Source organism: Pterocles gutturalis, unplaced genomic scaffold (genome assembly GCF_000699245.1).
Source record: "Pterocles gutturalis isolate BGI_N339 unplaced genomic scaffold, ASM69924v1 scaffold8097, whole genome shotgun sequence".
In the NCBI taxonomy this organism is placed as follows: Eukaryota; Metazoa; Chordata; class Aves; order Pterocliformes; family Pteroclidae; genus Pterocles; species Pterocles gutturalis.
In genome coordinates, this window is record NW_010110205.1 from 12,741 (window position 1) to 34,281 (window position 21,541).

General features: G+C 48.0%; 1 protein-coding gene across 1 annotated transcript in view; it reads right to left on the reverse strand.

Annotated features, from left to right (window-relative positions):
- TANC2 (tetratricopeptide repeat, ankyrin repeat and coiled-coil containing 2) overlaps positions 1–21,541 on the reverse strand; it is a gene marked incomplete at its 5' end in the record, with an annotated part of 54,518 nt that overhangs the window by 9,918 nt on the left and 23,059 nt on the right. Inside the window, 4 exons of the mRNA XM_010073249.1 lie at positions 101–223; positions 4,443–4,551; positions 16,597–17,204; positions 19,323–19,489. Coding sequence (XP_010071551.1) covers positions 101–223; positions 4,443–4,551; positions 16,597–17,204; positions 19,323–19,489 — 1,007 coding nt within the window. The remainder of the gene's footprint in view (positions 1–100; positions 224–4,442; positions 4,552–16,596; positions 17,205–19,322; positions 19,490–21,541) is intronic.

A 21,541-nucleotide genomic window follows, 5' to 3' on the forward strand; every position in this document is an offset into this window, starting at 1 on the left:
GCAGCTCCAGCAAACACTCTGGGAACGGACACTGAGCATCGCTGGGAGCTTCTCCCGTGAGCTCTGAACCACCCCAGCTCTCCTCCTCCTCCTCCCATACCTTTATGTTTGGGGTGTAGAGATTCCTCAGAGATGCCAAAGCCATCGAAAGACCTTCGGTGCTGTAGGAGATCCAGAGCCCTTGCAGGATGGAGGAAGATACCCCGACTTTTTTACTCAACCCCTAAAAAAAGAAAAGATGACTTAGCTACAAGCTTAGAAATACGCTCACTTACAGCGGGCAGATCCTCCTGGGTTTCTGGACTTCCAAGAGTTCCAAGACACTAACAGTCACACACAAATAACGCGCCAATTTGCCACATCCAACCTGTGCATAAGCCTGTAGGAAATAACTGGCAAATGTATCGTGGCCATCCCCGAGGTCTAGGAAAAGCAGGATTAAGCTGTGAGCAACCTGAATCCCTTCAACACCCTCGGAAAACGTCATGTGAAGGAGCACAGCACGCTGTGCTTTTTTTTTTTTCTTTACTAAAGAACCCATTATTTTGGCAGAACTGATTCACAAAGTTGCCTTATTATTCCCACGGTTAAAGTAGATGATGATATCTGCTCAAAAGAAGATAAATGAAGGAACCTCAACCACAGCCTAGAGCAGCATTCCCCCATCTCACACCAGACCCTCTCCAACCTTTCTGGCTGGCGTCCCTCACCGGGCTGTATGTAATATATAGGAACTCTATATTCTGGCAGAGCGCAGAACCATTCAGCGAGTTCCCCCCCTCCTATGAAAGGAGCAATAATCACTCTGGAGCCAACAAACGGGAGCAAACAGCTGGATGGAGGGAAAGGAACGGGTCTGGAACTCCAGCAGCGAGCTCCGCCGCGTGCCGTGCTCCGCCGTGTGATGCCGGCACACCCCGTGTGTTGCTGTTCTGCCATCGATGTACCAGGAAAGCCTGCTGTTTCCATGGAAACCGTACAGACACCTTTAATTCTGTTTTGATGCGCAAACCCCCATTTCCAGCTCCTTGCACGCTGTGCTGTCGCTTCTCTCTGGGCAGAGCAGGAGGAGCGCGTTTCCCTTTGGAAAGGCTTTTGTCCGCCAGACCGACACGGGCGGTGGGAGGAAAAGCAGCAGGAAAAGGTGAAATTTGTTTTCTCTAAAGGAAGATGTGCAGGAATCGTCCTCGGAGCCCGCTGCTGGACTCACTCGCGGACCTCCAATACCTACGTGTGAACGATATCCTGAAGCATCGCCCCAGCCATCAACAGATTTGTCACTTGAAACGGTTTTACCAGAAAAAGAAGCAAAAGATTAGACAAGCTCTTATAAATAACAACTCTGTGCGCTTGCTTCCTTCAAAATTCAGGGAGCTAAAGAGAGAAAAAAAATATCTGCTTGTGTGAAGAGGCAGAAAAGAGCTCAGGAATTCCAGGCACCATTAAACGCTGCTTTTGAAATGACACAACGCAGGACATTCGAGGTCAATATTAAATCTCAGTGAACTCACTACACTGTAATTGGACAAATGGAAAACAATTTTATAATAAACTGTTAAAATACTTTGAAAATAGCCATAATGCTATCAAAGCCAGAAATAAGCTGTCTGAGGCACCACCAGGACCGAGGGAAGGAATACGCATTTGCAGAGTAGCCATCTGAAGATAATCACATACGCTATAAAATCTTAACCGCTGTGTCAGAATATCTGTACTTAGTGCAAGACACACAACACGACATTTATCCTTTAAAGAATAAATACACTCAACACTGTTCTCATTCAGCTGCCAAGGGAAAATGTCACTATTTCTCATTTTATGGATACCACCTTCCTTTTCTGGCTCCCTTTTCTGCCCAGAACCATTGAATCCTCCAGCAAAAGCAAATCCCAACGTGACACAACATCCAACCGAAATCCCGCGAGCGGTTCCCGCTTTGCCAAGACCATCCGACACAGGACGGAGGCATGGCCTGACCACGCACGCTTCGTCTGAATACCTCTGCCAACCCAGCTTTCAAACAGGATTTTTTTTTTTTTGGTCCTGCACTCTTGTACGCAGCTGTCAGCATCCTTAATTTCTGATTTATCGCTGCTCCTGCTGTTTGGCCACTGGCACCTTCAACACAAGATCTTTATAAAGGAGCATCAGACACCACTACGTGCCTGTCGCTGTCACGGTGTTTCTGCCTGTCATTGTCATCACATTCCCCTTTTCTGGATCACTGACATTTTAGCTCACTAATTTAAGACAAAATTCAAGACTTCTCTTGGGTTCATCTGCGAAACATACGCCAGCCTGAAAGTTGGGTCTTCTCATTACCGCACACTTCTCTCTTGCCCTCTCCTTCCACGCCAGCCGTGCCAAGCTGGGTTTCCATATGCTCCTGTTAAGCCTGGTAACTGCTTTAAAAGGCTAAAACATTTGTACCTTTTTTTTTTTCCCCTCGAACTGTTTGAGGATGTTTGTGTTTAAAAAAAGAAACCCGGCAGATCTGAGCCCCCAAGCGAAGCAGGGAGCACGAGACCTTCTTTACACCCATCTAGCAGCTCATCACTTGATTTTTTTAAACCTGGAAATTCCAAGCGTCCCATTGCACAAGGTACTGGTGGATTCGAACCAACAGGGATTGGGGAAGGATAAATAAATTTTCTGCATTGTTTAATCAAAGTTTGTCTCTCTACCTAGCTCTTGGTACTCCCTGTCTGGACAAAATGCTTTACCCTGCTCTACTCCTTTCCTGGCTTCCCAATGGGGAAGCAGAATGGAATGACAATGGCACCAGGCCTCCACAAATATCTCCGAAATGAGGATCTTTGTGTCTGCGGAAAGCTGCTGCCATGACGTGATACTTCAGGAAAAACCCACTGAAGGGATGACCTGACCCGCTCCCCGCTCGGCAGCAACCCCGCGCCGTGCCGGCGACGGCTTCAGCAGAGATCAGACAGAATGGAAGGCTGGGATGGAAAAAAAAAAATAAAGAAAGAAACAAATACAGTCAGTAACGACAGGAAAAGGAGCCTGTGTTTGTACTCTCAGAAATATTTTCTTAAAAGAATGCCCAAGCTCTCGAACGTGGTCTGCAACATTCCAGCTCAACGCCTCCTTCCAAAACTACCGCGGCTGTTGTTTCCCGCGGTGAACACTCCCAAATCCTCAGCAAACACTTGTTAACACAGGAATAAAAATAAACCTCTTCAAGGAAAAGCCACAGACTAGGTTTTGCATTGTTTCTAATCCAGCTAATGCAAACCCTTTCAAAAGTTTACAGTACTCCCTAATCCCATACTGTTAGCTTATCCGAGGGCGCTATTCTTGCTGCGGCGTTGCAGACCCAAGGGTTTTGCCGCGTGATTGGAAGCAGAAGGCTGTACTGACATCTCTCATACGCTAATTGGCGTTTTCTACTATTGTAAATATTGCTCAATTAAATCTGGAATCTACAGGCAACTTGTCCACTTAATGAAAATTGTCATTTGTTTAGAGCCCGGAACCCTGGTATTTGTTTTTGCCGTGGAAGTGTGAAATGAAGAAGCTCTGGAACCAGCTCTAGGTGTAAATGGCAGCTGGAGAGTGAACACACTGCTGAATCTGGCCTTGGGAACGTAACGCAAAATTTGAAGGTTACACCCTGATGGGGTAATGTGCCGATCTGGGCTCTCCCCTTGGCTCCAGCCATCGCCTTCCCACATAGGAGACGTCGCTGCTGCACCCGATGGTGAATTCAGCCCAGGGAACTCCATAAATAAATCCAACGGCACCGACACGAGACACAAACTCTGTTTGCTCCAGAAATACAGAAACATGGGGGTGCTGACGTTCTTCCGTCTATAAAATCCCATACAGATCAGATAAAAATATATCCTCATTTCCCCAGTGCCAGGCACCCACAGATCCTAATGCTGTATTTCTGGGACCTTACAAACCCATCCTCTCATTTCCACCTGCTGGTACATGGGCCAACAGGCAGAAGAAAGATACTGGATTTATGGGTCACACTGATGCTCACATCCATGTTTGCGGTTACCCAGGTCCTAAATGTCTGTGTGATGAGCAAAATGGTCTCACCATCAGATTTTAACAACCATCAAATTTTCCCTTTACCATCTAAATTTGGTGTTGGATTCTTCAAACCCACTCCTTTTAAAAGATTTCTTTTTTCAGGAACTCATCTTACGGGGGAAGAAACCTCTTACGGCAGAAGAGCAATTCCAGGTAAGGTATCTGCTGAACGTGCAGGCTGAAGGACGGTTTAATTTCAAGGATTTCTTAGATACCCTTGCCAATTTTCTCAAGCTCACTTCTACACGTTTCAGCAGCCCGCAGCAATCACGCTTCCAACAGCAGCTCCACAACGAGGAGAGACCCAACGCTGCCAGCGCCGGCGGATGACACGCAACGGAGATGAGGTTGGCGTAAAGCTTAATTTTAATTTTTGTTACCTTAAAAATATGTGCTTTGAGAATGTGATGTCCCAGTTCAATAGTTTGCTGTCGGTTTAGTTTTCCTTCTTGACGGGAAAACCAGAAGGCGAGTAATGTGTGGCCACTCCTGAAACCAGAAGAAAGAATACGTCAATATTTGCTGGTTACACCAACAGAACAATTTTGACAACAATTTTTGCTCCTGCTCAGCCTTTAACCTCATCCAGCTTTGGGAACAGAGCTGGAGTAATTCTCACTCGTAAACCACCAGCTAATGGCATCCTTCATTATTGGTGATCACCAACTGCTCAAAAAACCCCAAACACTGGAGGACAGCAAAAAGAAACCAGTATATTTCCTATGAGCAGACGTAAATCTGGAAACACCAGAGGTACAACCTCACGGAAGCTGAAGTGCTACTTTTGTAATCATGTTGAAGAGGAAAACTGTACTTGGAAAGCACGCCACCAATTCTGAAGTCAGTAGAAAATGGTTAGAAATTATTAGAAAATAGATAAAATATCCACACCTTGAAAAAAAAATCCTTTAAAGGACAACTACATTCGCCACCCCGTGACATGTCCCGCAGAGAGAAGCAACTTTATTTCCCCGTAGAACTCCTTCTAAACACGTTCTCCAGCTTTCCCAGTAATAAAGGTGCTTCTGGCGATGACCTACCAGGCTGACAACCAAACAAACTGACTGAGCTACACCCAGAGCCCCGTTTAAGGCAAAACAACAAAAGAGACAATAACTTCCTTTGCTAATGGTGATTTTTACCGACTTTTTCAAAAATACAGACTTCCAGCTTATAACATGGAAAGTTCAACGTGGCCGAGTCTTCCCAAAGATGCGAGAAGCTGATTCTCTGCATACGCACAAAACACACGTGGTACAAAAAATGCAAAGTATTGCAGAGCATTTCTGGATGGGATGGGCGAATCTCTGCCCCCAGGGCCACGCGGCGAGGTGGCACCAGGAGCCGAGGCCACCCAGGCTCCACGCTTGGACCTCGGTGCTCTGGGGAGTTGCACTTTTCTTGGTTTCGCCAAAAATTTTGTGTTCTCCGTTAAGCCCCTGGGTACTCCCCAAGGGAGCGTTTTTTAACCCACTTATTTCTGGAACTAACTAAAAATAAATCAAAAGAAGCAACCAAACCCCTTCCAGCCAAATTAAACAGACTAGGATATCAACAGTGGCTTTAGAAGGGCTCTTAGGGACAGGGAAGGGTATTAGCTCATCACTGCTTGGTAGAGCAAAGCAGCACTTGGGATGGCCAAACCTCCAGTAAATCTTACAAAGACAGAAGTTTTCCCAACGGTGAATTTTCCAGTGCATCCACATCCAGGGAGAATGATCACCCCGTCTCCAAAGAAACTCAGAATAAAAGTGAAAGACCTGTAACGCCACGGCCAGGTGTTAGGCAAGGTCTGTCCCGAGCCCTGCCAGTGAACCTCCTTTTGGAGCGACAATCTATGGATTCATCTGAGGAGCCCGATGATGCTCTGCCAGACCTCGCGGTGCTGGGAAGATGTGGACGTGTGCCTGCTGGAGGAGCACGATGAAAACCAAAATGCCTTTTTCTTATAAGGTGGGACCTGATCCCCAGGTCTCGCTAGGTGAAGGAGCACCACAGCCCATTTACACCTAATAAACAAACTCCTCTGTTGGTGAGTAATACTATTGTGCCTCTCTCCAAAATGCAATTAGAGAGGCACCATGGACTCAGATACTAAACTGGTGTCTGAAATGGTTTTATTGATTGATAGGCACCCTGTAGGGTCACTTGAGCTTAAAAAGAAACTGAACGAAACCTCTTTTTTTGCATGCTTTGCCTGTCAAGCTCCTCTGCACACCCCAGCCCGGCACATGGAGAGATGCTCGGGGATCCCACAGCTCCACGCTCCCCATCCCTGGAGAAGGAGAAGCTCCCCCGGCTGGTGACTCTGCCCATCAAGACGTAGCTTCGATGCCTCAGCTGAGTGCTGAAAACCAGGCAGGATGCCTCTGTGCACAGGGCAGCGCCACCGATTTCCACCATCCGTGTGAATTCTCCAGATAGCACCAACAGAAGGGACAAAACACGAGAAGCTGGGAAACAGACGGGCCTTGGCAGGGGTTGTAGCACCTCCAGTTACCTCCAGCTTGGTGCCTTCCCTTCCTTCCACTCTGCTCCTCTTTGTTCTCCATCTTTGGAGTGGGAGAACATCAGGTCAGAGCTTTTTACAGGAGATGGACAAACGCAATTGCTCATTCCACTGATGAACCTCCAGGAATGTCCATGGAAAGCAGAAACAGATCAGAAGGAAACAAGCGACTACAAAACCCAGCTGGAGTGTTGCTGGATACAGCTGTGAGTCAAGGAGCCCAGCGACTGCTCCAGTTTATCCGTCCCCGTTCAGACAGATCATGAAAACCCATAATCACTCTAATACGCTCAACGCATCTCAACAGCTCATCGGATTCACAGCGCGGTGCCCGCGGTCTGGAGAGGAGCCAGAGGTTGGTGGTAGGAGTTCATCCAGAGCCGTCGGCTTGTTCGCTGCCCATCGTGTTCTGCTCCGCATCCAAGGGACCCCACAGCCACCCCTCTCTACGTCTTGATTTTCACATCACAGAGAAGGAAATAATACCAGTTGTTTGCTTGTTGATGAAAAAACTCTTCAAAACCATTTGGGAAGGCTCTGAATGGAGCTGTAATATTAATCCTCAGCATGAACAGAAGATCCAGAAACTTCTGATGTGACTTTTTCTTTGCAGCAAAAGACGAAGCTGTGGCCTGACACACGAGCCCAGGTTCCACACTTGGCTCCTAAACTGCTTTTCAGCCGCAGCTGGTCGGGTATTTACCTAAATTAATTAGATGCAGAACGTTGGCTGTTATGAATAAGGCATGTACGAACTATTCCAGAATAAAGTAGAGGATTCATGAGTAATACATTACCTCTGCAATGTTTCCCAGACCTTGGCTTTGGGCTTGTTGAGAACTACTTGCAGTCACTTGTTCTGTCAATGCTAATTGCATGCTGAACCAGACTCCACCAGCAGAAGCTTTTTTACCTTTTTTTTTTTTTTTTTTTAAATACAGCAGAGGATGGCAGTAATGACTTCTACATCGAGGATCGCAGTGAAATGATTTGCTTTGAATTTCACCACTGCAGAGTTTATCATCAGAGATTTTTCTATTTTTAATGGAAGATTTCTTTGTTGTGAAAAATTCATACCGCTGCCAGCTCACGTCTGCTCTCGCAACGGCCGGGTGCCGGTGAGGATGTGCACGTACATGTATATATAGATATAAAGATGAGTCTGCATCCTTCCGAGCCCCTGCACAGCATGAACCGGAGCCCACACACGGCAGCTATAGGGAAGGTTAACGTAAGCGAGGGGTCTATATGGGACCAGGGAGGATGCTGGGTTCGGCAGAGTGGTCCCTACACATCTGCTCCCGTATCCACCTGAAGCTGGGAGGTGGTAACTCAAGCACATCCCTCATCGTGTCCCTGTCCCCCACACCACAGATGGCAGGGGACAAGGCGTCACTAATAAAACACCCAAGAGCTGTGACGGAGCGTTGGGAAACACAGAATAAAATACTGAAAGCTCCCAGATCTGTGCTTCATTTCTACTCTTCTATCCCTCAGGCAAAGTAAAAGACATTTAAAAGGGTGTAAAATTACTCTAGTGTTAAGGCATCGCATTACCAGGGTAAGATACAGGCAAAATATAAGTGAGAATCAGTCCCATTTACTTCTGAGCCTACCCAAGTCCAAATTCTCTGATTTACACCCACGTCTCCCTTCTTCCAGCTAATCCCATGGAACCATTCCACAATCCAGAGCTTTGACACCGTGCCCAGCGAATCTGCTCTTCCATGTATTCATACTTTATTCAGCTCTGCAGAGTGCAGCTTCAGAACTTCGGCACGGAGAATAACGCTGCTCTGACGAAGCCCAGAGCCGCCTTGGCTTTCGGAGGACGTCTGTCCAGACCGCGGAAAGGCCGAGCTCAGCTCAGTGAGCTCCTTTTGCAGGATCATTTAATCACCAAAAATGATTTATTGATTTTTGTATAACATAGCTTCCCTCTGATGTTATAATTGTGAGTTAACTTGGAAGGAATTAACATCATCCAAGAAAATTCAAATAAAACAGGGAATGCTCTCAAGCACGCGATGCTCCTTCCTGCGGAATTACACACTGGTTTAATGTGCTGGGCTAACTGGGACAACCAAGGTCACAGACAAGAAAAATCTTTCCATCCCTGGGGTCAGATCTCATTGCAGAGAGAGGAGCTATGGAGTACCTGAGCAAAACCATCGCTCTGCCTAAAAGCAACAGTGGTGTGTTACCGATTCTAGATGCTTGGAAACTGGAGACACACTTCCCAGTGAGCAGGACAAGAATTTTATACCAGCATGGGTGCCGCTTGCTTTCTCCACCCAACACTTGTTTGCACTGACCCACTCCCACCGTCATCACGACTGCTCATCACACAGAGAACACCTAACAGCGTTGATTGTCAACTAGAAATCCACCATTCTGGGTATTAAACACGAGATTTCCAGCCTAAAAGGGGCTATAAATGATGATCTAAATTTATTTTTTTATACTACAGATGATAAGGCTCCATCCATACATCAACAGGTGCATGGGTTGGACTTGCAAACCAAGCCCAGTCCAGACAAGGCTCAACCCCCGTGTTGACAGATGCCAAAGCCACGGACTTGCACGCCAAGCCCAGCCCCGGTAAGGCTCAACCCACGCGTCAACAGACGCCAGAGCCATGGACACACACACCGAGTCCAGCCTGGACAAGGCTCAGCCCACGCGTCAATAGGTGTCCAAGCCATGGACCCGCACACCGAGTCCAGCCTGGACAAGGCTCAGCCCACGCGTCAATAGGTGCCCAAGCCATAGACCCGCACACCGAGTCCAGCCTGGACAAGGCTCAGCCCACGCGTCAATAGGTGTCCAAGCCATGGACCCGCACACCGAGTCCAGCGCCTTGGTTTCGCTGAAGCAGGTCTCTCTCAAAGCCTTCTGACCATAATTTAACGTCCCAACCATGATGTTATGGCCACCAGCAGAAGTGCCAGACTGCCTATTTCTGGTTTACAGGAGACAAAGCATTGCACAAAAACTCTGCACCCAGTCCTCACCCTCGCTCTTAGCGCTTCGTTACCATTCCCCACGGCCCCATGTATCCTACGCAGTAAAAGCAGCAAAACCAAGATCTGCGTAAAGGAGAGCTGAAGAACTGCACCAACCACTCTGAGAGTGTTGGAAAAGCAGAAATGGAATCACTTAACGGCATCTGGCCTATCCTGAAGAGCAATTTTAATTTAAGTAACAGCATCTTGGCAATGGAGGACTTAAAAGTTTCTGACATCTCGTAAAATCAATGGGCTCACTGGATGTTTCTTCATTGCCGGGGTGTGACTGAGCACCAGTGAAACCAGTACCATCTGCACAGCCATGGTCCTGTTCGTCCGAGAGGGATGTGCTTGAGAACCGCCGGCTCCGAAGGCAGGCAGTGCTGCCTCCCCCGTGTCCACGTCCGGGAGAGGAGCAACCAGTGGACAACGAGAGCCGCAGCATTAGGAGACACTTTAGAGCATCTTGTACTGAATGAATCCTGGTTCTGAACCAGCTGGAAAGCTCCTTCCCCCTGACGTGGTATGAGCGGCTTCCACAACCACATCACTCAGGTAGAAAGTTTATTCGAGTCTCTTTGGCAGATGTAACCGCGATGAGCTCACTGATGGAGCTGAGCTGAAACTGAGCCTAAGCTGCAGATCTGACGGAATCCCCGGCTCAGCTTTATTTCTCAAGGCTGGCCGGTAAAAATCCCATGGGTACTAACCCTGCTGCACCCGTATCTTATCAAGGATGGAGAGCACATGCCTCGGGTTGTGTTCACTACCGCAGAGAAGGAGTTGGTCTGTAGTTTATCCGGGATAACAGAGCTGCACCCGTGTCAGGAGCTGATCCTGGAGAACCTCTACGCTACAGGAAACAACACTGGAAAGTGCCAGGAGAAGCAGCAAAGAGGAAAACCAGACAACTCGGATGGCAGCCTTCCGATTTAAGGCAACAAAAGATACTTACAGTGATTTAAAAACCCAGAACAAAAAAAAGGAAGGAAAAAGGAGAGGAAAAAAAACCATTTCCAAACACTTGCAAGCCCTGACTTGGTGAGATTTAAAAACCCAGATCCAGGGAGTAAAGATGCACTTGCCTTGTCTCCGTTCAGCTCATCAGGCTTTCCAGAAAATCCGCTGGTTGCCAGGAACAGATTAGCTGATACTCAGAGAGAAGCAGCGTCGTCCAAGAGCAGCGTGAACAAGCCCGCTGGCACGTTCAATAAATATGTTGGATGGGTAAAATGAATAAGAGCATCCTTCAGGAAGCTCTCCGGTGACTGCACGGTCAACATACAGAGGAGACCTCAACAGACCAGCAGTGATACACCTTCTGTTCTCATTCAGCCTCCCGTAATTTAAAATATATGGGGTTACGGAAGAGAGGGGAACGGGATTTGGAAGCGCTTTACTGCTGCCTGACCAGGAGTAAATGACCATGTAAGAAGCAAGATGGAATGAAGTCAGGACTACCCTCTCCTGCACTGCTGGAAGATGGTTTTGCTCCATAAATGGGTCTTAAGATTTGAGGAATAAAATAACAGAAAGAAATTAAGGAACATTTCTTCCTTCGATCAGCATTGATTAAATCCACCTCTCTCTTCTCGGTGGCTCAGTGCCACAGAATGGATTATTCCGTGACTATCTTCTTCCATTTAGATGTGAAAATGGTGCAGCACAGAGAACTTTACAGTCCAGAAGAAAAGAGAAAGACAAGATTTTATGAGGACAGTAACTCAAGACACTCAGTACATCCAAACCCCCTCCTGCATCCCAACGCTTCGGCTGCACGTCTACCGAGCCAGTTCTTTACGGCGGTAGCGACCACATCTGCTCTCCATCTCATGATTTATCATCTGTCTCCCACTTCTCTTCCAACCAACGCTGCAGCTGCAGCCCTCGAATTCCAGCGGGAAAACCTACGGCGAGGCCACTCCACCACTTCGCTGGACACAGCCACCACGGGAATGAGCTCAAGGTTCCTTCTCTTCTGCGTGCGCCCCGTCCTGAGCTCATCCTACACAAGTACCGGCTCCTGATGCTCGGGGAAGTCCCCGTTACAGCTGCCCAACTTGCTACCAATAGCTTCAATAATGTATTTTTTAGCTCTGCATTTCTGCAAGAGATTAGAGTTAACATCCAGAGGGGTTGGTGACATGGATATTTCTATAAAATAAGTTTCCTACATTCCTTTTGTCGAGCTATTGCCCGTTCTTTTTATATTTTTACAAGGTTACAAGTCATGGAATCAGAAAACTTCATTCTGGAAGTCCTATGGGAAGCCTACAGGTCGTATTCCCAGAGTCAGCGCTCCATCAGGTCTCCACCGCTCGGTGAACAGATTGTGTTCGCCCCTCCAGTCAACGGCACGACATGATGATGGATTCGTCCTTGTGATTCAAAAAATATGCTGCTCACTACGGTCTGTTTGAGGAGTAAATGACAAGAGCAAGAAACATTGTGCTGCTGCTGTTATGCCACGGGTATAGATGAAGCCCTGCCCCAAGTCCCAGGGAAGCCACCGCTTCTGCCAAAATCAGAGCTGTGGAAATGCTCCCAAACCACCAGATGTCACGGTGATTTGGTAATTAATTATAACAACTCCGCACAAGCGCAGATGACTGGACAGCAGGCTGGGCAAGGAAAAAAAAAACCTGCCCTCATGTATTTCGGTGACATGTGGCATCCAGCCCGCAGCTGGAGATGGCAAAGCGACAAATGACAACAATTCCCTCCTGGTTCTGCTGATGCACCGAGTGCTGGCACGTGCCTGTACCTGGGGCGCTCGGAAAAGCCCAGTGGGAGCTCCAGTATGCAGAGCTAAAAGATTGGCACTCTAGAGCCAAGAAAAACACACCAAGAGAGGTAATTCCAATGGTAAAATGATGCTAAATAATGATGGACGCAGCAGCGCTCAGCTCCCTGCTGCACCTCCCCAGCTGGGGTTGCCACCGACCGCCGACAAAAATCTGATTATTTCACCTCCATCCTCACAGTGCGGGCGCTGCATTATTTTTAATTTTCTGCCCAAGTATATAAGGGAGTCAAACGAATATTAAACCCATTATTTTGCCTCACCTTGAATTCAAACAGCACCTTTGCCTGAGTGAAATCCAGCCCACGGGAATGCAGAGAGAACACTTCAGACACAGCCCCAGTTTTGGCGAACACTTGAGCATTTCAGCTAACAATACAGCGGGGTTTATTTTAAGAGCTTTTCAGAATCTTACAATATAAAAGAGGAAGAAAGTCAACTAACCCATGCACCATAATGACAAAGTGAGCTACGTATGGAGGAGCTAACTGCGGGTAATTTGTAAGAAGCTGATGTGAAATGTAAAGACCCAGCCCCCATTTAAAGCTTTTTTGTTATATCCCTGAATTTTTATAAATATCATTTTCACCTATTTATTTTCCTCCAAACTTTCTAAGTTAATTATCTTTTGACTAGGCATTGCTATTTGTCAGTCAGATTAAGCATTCCATCAAAATGAAAAAAAAAAAACCCCAAACCCTTATTTTTTTCCTAACGCACACACTCCATCATTTTGCTGGGTGATATATAAAAAACATGAATTTTGTGTAGGAAAAGTCTCCACTTGCAGCGTGCCTCCCAAGAGAAAAAGGAAAATGCAAAATACCTCCCCGGTATTGTGCGAAAAGACAGCTCTGCCAGAAACCATGGCAACTCGGCGGGTCAGATCAGAGACGCGCGCTGCTGTCCGACCGCTGCTGCACGCGGATCCACGCGGGGTGCCGTCACCTGGGGGTCTGGGGACAGAGCCGGGCTGGGGATGTGGCACGGGGGGGAGAGATGAGGAGATGCCCTTAACCTCAATGACGGAGCCACCACTACTTCTCCCTAATTTTTTTTTTTTTGTGATTTCCCTGATTATTAGATATCTTCTAATAAACCCAATGAGCAGGAGCTGCCTGATGAAGTCCTGGTGCGTGGAAGAGAACACCCATTGCAGAGCATCGATTCCTCCCGCGCTATTCCCAGGTTTGGGTTTCAGAGCCAGACCAGCCCCGTGGTGCCATCGCTGAACCCGGCACCGACACCCTGATTTTGGAAAATGCCAAATGCCTGCCAGGTCTCTCTCCGTATCTGAATATTCAGCTTTTCTGGACACCTGGCCACAGACGTTTGGGATTTCAGCCCAACATCCGTGAGAACAGCTTTGCATCACCTGCGCACAGCTGGATATTCCTCCGACATTCTCCTCCTCCATCATCCCACCAGTGGCCACTGTCCTCACTGCTCTCGCTCTTCTTATGGAAGGAATAAACCTTCTGTCCCCCTCCTATGGCAAGCCTCCGAGTTGGGCAGTTCCTCTGTGTAACAGCCAGGGGCAGAACGGAGCCTTCCTTGTGTTAAGGAACCGTCTAATTTCTGCAGCCAAAAAGCCGCCTTTGTTATGCTTGACTTGCAGACTGGTCTCAATAAAGCCCAGCTCAGCAGAGTCCCTGCTCTGCCATCCAGCCCCAGGCTGGGACAGACACCTTGGGTGGCAGTTTCAGAGTCCGGCAAGCAGGAGGAAGCTGATGGCGAAGGCACCACCCCAGCAGCATCCCATCCCCGAGCTCCGGCTGGGCACGGGTCATCTCCCCGGGAGCGGCACATCCCTGCCAGGGAAAGTCAGTTAAAAGCAGCTTCACAAAACCACCTTTCACTCCAAAGCTCTTCTCCCGGGGAAAAAAAAAATCAGCCTCAGCAAACTGATTCTTTCCATATCGACGTGGCAAGGTCAACAAGCTTCATATTAACGGCACATTTCTGTGACATCGGATGATGAACTTCGGGAGCGGTCCATCCAGTTGCCACGTCTCCTCAATTCCCACGTGAGCAGAAAGAAATCCAACATGAACAAACTAGGCACAGGCAAATTTTCACAGGCTACTCCTGTGAGCTCCAGCAGTGGCAAGCTGTGCTTCTTGTAGAAGAAATAAAATGAAAAATCATTAGTGGTCTTAATTGTCGCTAAGGGTTTCCCACGCTCCGAGCTCAACATCTCAATATCAGTTCGTCCCCGAGAGCTGGACAGGAGGATCCGGAGGAGGGCAACAGCTGAACCTCAGGGGTTCCTCCCTATTAATCACCGGCATCTATCCTGTTTCATTATCTACCAACAGAGAATCATGCAATCAGTGCACATTATGCGTTAGAGATATTTATTAGTCCTGCAGTACGTGTGGGCTCACGCTCAGGCGGTGGGAGCCTGTTGTACACGTGGCAACTTCTCCTTCACCGGTGCAAGGAGCCGAGCTGGGTGAGCTCTGCTGGGATTCCCTCCGCGCAGACCGTCAGCATTCCCCGGATGCTTTGAAGCCACCGTTAATCTATCAGGTGAAACAGCACGGACGGGATGAAAAGCGCTGCCGGAACGTCTCCGGAATGGTCTGGAGGGCAGCAGGACGTGTTCGTGATGTCCAGGAAAGGCAGCGGAGCGGAGATCTCACATCGCTGGGGACTTGGCGAGTGGCCACGGGCTGGTTCGTGCCTTCGTGGTAAATCACACGCGGGTGCACGCCTGGTTTCGGTGCGAAACCACCTAAAACGCAGCAGGTTTGAGCATCATTCTGAATTTGGTGTTCTGAGAACGTCCTGACCCACCGCTGGGAGAACGAAGAGGAGCACTGCTGGAGCCAGGGACCCCCTGTGACCCAGCCGTACGCATGGTGACCACGCACAGCACCCAACCCACCCGCTCAGCACCCCGCACCTGATTTTCTTTTCATGGTAACGAATAAAAGTAGGGATTTTTTCAACTTGCTCCCGCAATGGCTCATTATGGCGAGCGCTGTGTGGTTAGTTGCCAATTGCCGTCCCCTCGCCCAGCTGGCGACGAGCTCTCCGGCAGCCAGAACCACAGCGGCCAGACAAAACCAGTAGCTCCAGTGGGGAGCAACTGGGAGGGAGCAAGCTCTCAGCTCCACGGGCGCGAGCGCGGCGCAGACGTTGTGAACAGGGAGGAAAAGCGTTACGCAGTGCCCAGCACTTAATGACTCCGAGGAAGGGATTAAATAACTAACATTGATTGATATAACGACACCTGCCGCTGCGAGATGCTCTGCAAAGGGTTCGATCGATACGACCGTTGTGCAGAACCTACTGAAACAGAGAAGACGCCTGTCGGGAGGAGATACAGGATATTCTCCTACTGCAGCCTGTTTAGCACAAAATTTAAAGTGGTAAATTACTGACTCCACCAACAGCTTTCATCAGCCAAGTACCATCGTGTTTTCTTCAGACTGACCATAGGGTCTGGGAGATGCACTGACGCAGCCTCGAATCTGAGTGTTTCCCTGATTTTTAGAATCATATTTGAAGAAATGAGCAGACAAAATGGAGCAAAGCTTACGGGGATAAACTACTAGAATTACAGTCAGAGCGGCTGTTTCCACTCTTCAGCAGAACCAAAGATAACGCTGTTGATAGTGATCACTGGGTTTAGAGAATATAAATCTAACCGTGATTAAATTCTGCTCGCTGTGAGCTAAGCCAGGGCCTCAGCTGCTCTCAGGATGGAGGTTACGGATGCACGTACAGTCCAGAACTGCTACAGCCTCATTCTGTTCCTTATTTTATTTTCAAAAAGACATTGAGGAGGACTACGAGGAACACAACTCCAAAAAGAAGCCAGCTGCACAAGACGTATCCACTCATCTTTCATCTCCTTATCATCTGCTTCCCGCGGTTTGGATACGGAAAGGGAGGACGATTCCCCTTCTCCAGACCTGGCACGAAACGCAGACACCCGGGCGATGCCTGTACGTCACCCTGGAGCCGCTGAGGAACAGCTCAGCTCATTCTGAAGACGACTGTTAGGTTTCCCTGCCCAGTTGCATGCCCAGGGGACGCGTATTTCTTTCCACAAACACCATAAAGATCTAAGGTGACCGGTACAGACGCAGAGATCTACAGACCAACGTCAAGCAACCGCATCCACGTGCGACCATGAAATCATTCAGACAGAACTATGAGATGAACACAAGCGTAAGCTCTGATTTCTCAGCACGTTTGCTTACCTCGGATCACAAAGAAACTTGGTCTTTTCACCTTCTTCTCTCCAGATAAGCCATTCTCGGAAAGAGGGATGAACAAACATTCGCGTCATGTCTCTACGTTTGATAAGAAACATAGAAAGGTTCTCCATCCTCTGCTGAAAGTCCTCCCACTCCAAAGTGCCCTCAATGTTACCTGCGTTAATGGCCTGAAAAATATGTTCGTCTGTTAAAGGATGCAGCGATGCCACCGCCACATTCAACAGAGGCATAACCCGATCAAAGGAAGACTGCGTTGGGAACTTCATATTGCACTGCAACAGGTAAACTTCGGACAGAGACACCGGGACTACTTTGTAGCTGGAGCTTTTGAGTACTAGGTATCCTTTCTCGATGAGATCGAAAGTCAGTTTTAGGTACAGATAGGAGCCTTGGCTCAAGGTCTTGAGGTGAGAACTGAGTTTGCCGAACGTTGTGTTGTCCATTTTGCCGTTCAGCGAGATGTTGTTCTGGATCTCCGAGCTGCTGTGTATCCGGTGAAGGATGTACGCCTGCAGGTCCTGGTCTATGGCTTCATTCTCTTCCAGTCTATCCAAAAATATTCTGTGGAAGGGCAACAGCTTTATTATTTCCTATAAAGAAAGAAAAGAAGAAAAAAAAAAAGAATACTCATGCTGGCAGTGTTTATTATTCATTAAGTAAACTGAATTTATATTACAATAGCACCTCGGAGACTCCTTTACGACCTCTTCCATCAGGGCAAGCGCACAGGATGGCAGGTTGTGCCCTCAGGACCTCCCCATCTCATCTACAATCAAGCAGACTGCGTGGGAAACGTGACTGAAATAAAAACCGAAGGACGTGGTTCCTAATACCGCATCCATGGAAAGGGCTGGAAAATTCACCCAGAGCAGCGCCCTGGTTATTCCCAACCCATCCCAGCCCCGTACCGCCGCACCGGCCCTTCTGCTGCCACGGCAGAGGGATGAGCCGGGGACAACCAGGTGATGGACCTGAGGCCAGATGAAATTTTGCTGAATCCAAGCTAAGTACCTCCCCAGGGTGTGCTCCCGTCCCCATGGCTGCTATCAACAGGGAAACGCAGGGAAACATCGGGGCGGAGAACAGCAAATATTTTTCAGTGCAAAATAAATCCGTCTGTCTGCTGTGGGATAGCGCAGCCAGGGATTTGCTCCTCTGCTGAGCACTCTGATGACACTTATGCAACACAAACTGATGATCATCAAAGGATTTTGCAAAGGAATTCTTGCATCACGGGGAGAAACGATGCTGCACGAGGCAGTTGCAGGAGAACCCATCAATCCTCCGAGCAAAAAAAGAGGGTGAGCGCAGGGCAAAACTAAAGCTTGCAGTAAGACTGTCGGTCTGCAAAATCCTGAATTAAATGAGGAATTCAAGTCCTAGGGATGCAATGTACCTACAACTCCAAAAAGATTTCTTCCAAATTATGTTTAATCTGCTCCATTACTGAGACAAAAAAAAAGAACGGCAGCATAACGCAGCAGACAGACTGTGCTCCCGGTGTCCTGGGGAGCAGCTGCCGTCCCCTCCCCGGAGCTGGAACCAGCGCTCGGCTCCCTGCCACGAGGACCATGGTACATGGACCTGGGGGTCTCAGTAAATATTAGCAAATCTCAGGAAAACTGCTTAATGGACCTCAGCAAAAATGAACCGTGCAGCTCTGTGCTAATGAACAAATGGCTAATAATGAAAAAATGAGAAATGTCGAGCTGCAGACACGTCTTTCTGCCCTGGTCCAGCTGCAGAGCGGCTCTGAGCTGGCTGCCAGACATCTCATCCTTCTGACGTCCGTCTCCTCTGAGCGCCCAGCTCTGACGCTCCGTGTGAATGTTCCCACCAGTGACGCTGCGAATCAACCAGCTCGACTGCGAACCAGTGGAAAGAGCGGATCTGTCCTGACCGGTCCCTGGGTTTGCGTCCCAGCTCGCTCCATTCAGACGAGCAGTGGAGCCAACAGCCTGCGGTCAGCTGAACCCTTACGCCAAGAGTGGTGGTGAGCAGCTATGGACAGGCTGAAGGAAAAACCTGCCCAGCTGCAAACTCAAATAAAAATCACAGAATCACAGGATGGTTTGAGTTGGAAGGGACCTCAAAGCCCACCCAGTGCCACCCCCTGCCATGGGCAGGGACACCTCCCACTAGCCCAGGTTGCCCAAAGCCTCATCCAGCCTGGCCTTGAACCCCTCCAGGGATGGAATATTTAGGAATAACCCAAACAACCTTCCGTTCACAGCTCCAGCACCCGCTCAAGATATTCTTCATCAAGCTGAATGTCTTGGCCCGACGTTGACTCCTCCAGGCGGAAACACTCACACCCGCAGGCTCTGGTCTCGCAGAAGGGGGACGGAGGTACACCCTCCTTTGCCCTTGCACAGGGACGAGAGGATGTTCTCCAGCGGCACAGGCGTCAGGCCCTACCCTCCTCGCCTGCTCGGCAAGTAAGCAGCCCATTGGTGTATGAACCCTCTCACCGAAATGACCCCAACTATTTGCCGATAAAATATATTGATGTGAACAAGTGATGTTGGATTAGGTCCTTCCAACGCCGTAGGGTGACTCTGGGGACATGAATGTCAATCCGAGTACAAAAAAATAAAAAAAAATATTTTTTCTTAAGACAACTGAAATAAAGGGTCTTGGACAAAGCCAGATATCCTCTAAGATTTTCTTTACCAAAGCCCATCACAGCAACGACAGTCCCAGCATACCTGTAGGCTTGTCCTGACTGTCACCACCAGCTTCAGCCAGGAAGGGAATTTTCCAATCATCTTGCTCAGGAACGATACTATGGTGTCTCCATAATCTGGCTTGTGAAATTCAGCCTCATTTAAACCGTCGATTAATATGATGAAATCTTCATCTGGGATCTTCCTCTCTGAGAGAAAGAGAAAAAGCACTGATGTGAAAGGCTGGACACGCGACTACCACGTAGTGCAAAGGCACTGCAGTGTTCTAGAGCATCACCAGATACGGCTAAAGAAGAAAAAGGACACAGCAGCAGTGCCTTTATGAGGACACATTAATTGCAAATACACACAAACGCTATTTCAATCTGTATAAAATACATATTTGAGTTACCACACACCCAGCTGTGACACCCCATGGAGCTCGTCCTCTTTTAAAAAATTCCCTCTTCCACAAAGTCCAGTGTTATTTGATGTGAATCAGCACCTTTCTGATAGGGTTCAATAAACACATCACAGCTTGGGTATTAAACTCTCACCCTGATATCAGCCTCTCTGAATTTTTGCAACTACTAAATGAAGGTTCGCCGAGAAATTCCCTTCCCCAGCACCTCCCAGTCTTGACATCTGCACTTTGAGCACCGGCTTCTGGATCAACTGAGGTCTGGACAAGTGTTTTGAAACAAAAGCAAACCTGATTCACAGGCGAAACGATAATCTGAGGAGAGCAACCACCAGTCTGCACGTGGGGAGGTCACATCCTCTGTCCCGCAGAGACTGCTCAAAACGACCCCGAACTCCCAGAACTGGAAAGGACCAGAAGTCTGTAGCCAAAACCTCTTTTATAAACGAGAACACAAAAGATTCCAAAAAAAGCAAATCACAGCCTTTTTAAAGAGGATTTTTTTTTTTTTTGCTGCTGGTGATTACAGCAACCAAACTGCTGCAGACGATGAAGTCAGTGTTCCTATGCCAGCAGCTGGGAGCTGAGCTGAGCTACTAACGACATGGATTCTTCTGGATTTACATCTCAAGCTCCAGTGGTATCTCCTCAAAGGTGATCTTCCCCAATAAACTCAAAAACAGGTGGGAAATGGGGCACCTGAGCCTACTGCTGGCATATGCTGCTAGGATCCGGGACAGATTCTGAGCTGGATGCAGCTTGCTCTGCTTTGCAAAGTGCTGCGGATAAACCCCGCTATCAAACAGCTCACTATTCCCAACAGCAGCTTGGCTTTTCCCTTTGACTTCAAATTGCATCAGGAATTTTCTATGAAAACCCAGCACAAGACGTTCATCGCTGACACGAGCCGTCCCTGCGGTGTTCCGGGGAGAACAGAAATGCGTCAACACCTTGTGCTGGGCACCGCCGAGCATCGAAATCCCATCTCGTCCTTGCCCTTACATTACCAAGTTGTATTTATTTCCGAACACACTGGTAAAATCCAGATGAAAACCACGTCTTTTGCATTAAAATTACCCAAGATTCTTTTTCGGTTAACTTCTCGGTCAGATTGCTGGGTACACTAGAAAATTCACTTTATGACTCTGAAATCTTGGAGAGAACATCGTGCCTGAGTTTTATACCCACATCTCATGTTTCTCATAAAGCCTGAGGGAGGGAGGAGAAAGCAGGGAGTAGGGGTAGAATCAGAACTTTATTCTCCTATATATTATTTAGATTCCTTGAGATTAAATATATACATCTATACGTGAGAAACATGAATCAAACCTTCTCCGTGACCTTCCCCATTAACGGCTGCGCAATAATTTTGTCCCAGTAGCATTAAAGCTTCAACAGCAGCTTGTAAAAGACCTGCTGATATATTTACAGAGTCTTAAACGTTATATATTTTAAAACCCATTTCCAGACACTGTTCGTTTTGTTACGAAGCACTCGGTGCAGATTAGTTGCCAGCACTCTCCATCAGCAAGGATGAAAGATGGGAGTCCTGAGCGTTGGCTCCATTGGAGCTGTGTCGAGTGGAGAGACAAAGAGGGATTAAAAAAAACAAAAAAAAAGCTTTTATATAAAATTTTTCTGCCCACCAGAACTTAGGAACAGATGGGGGTCAACCTGCTTGGCAAGAAAAATCACCATCCTCTGAAATGCTCTGAACTCAAGAGCTGGGATACCTCCCAAGGAGTTACCGTAACAACCACAGATTATTTTCCTTTAGAGCAGCGGTTCCTAAATGCTTTTTTTTTTTTTTTTTTTTGGAAAAGGGTGGGGGGGAAAAGGG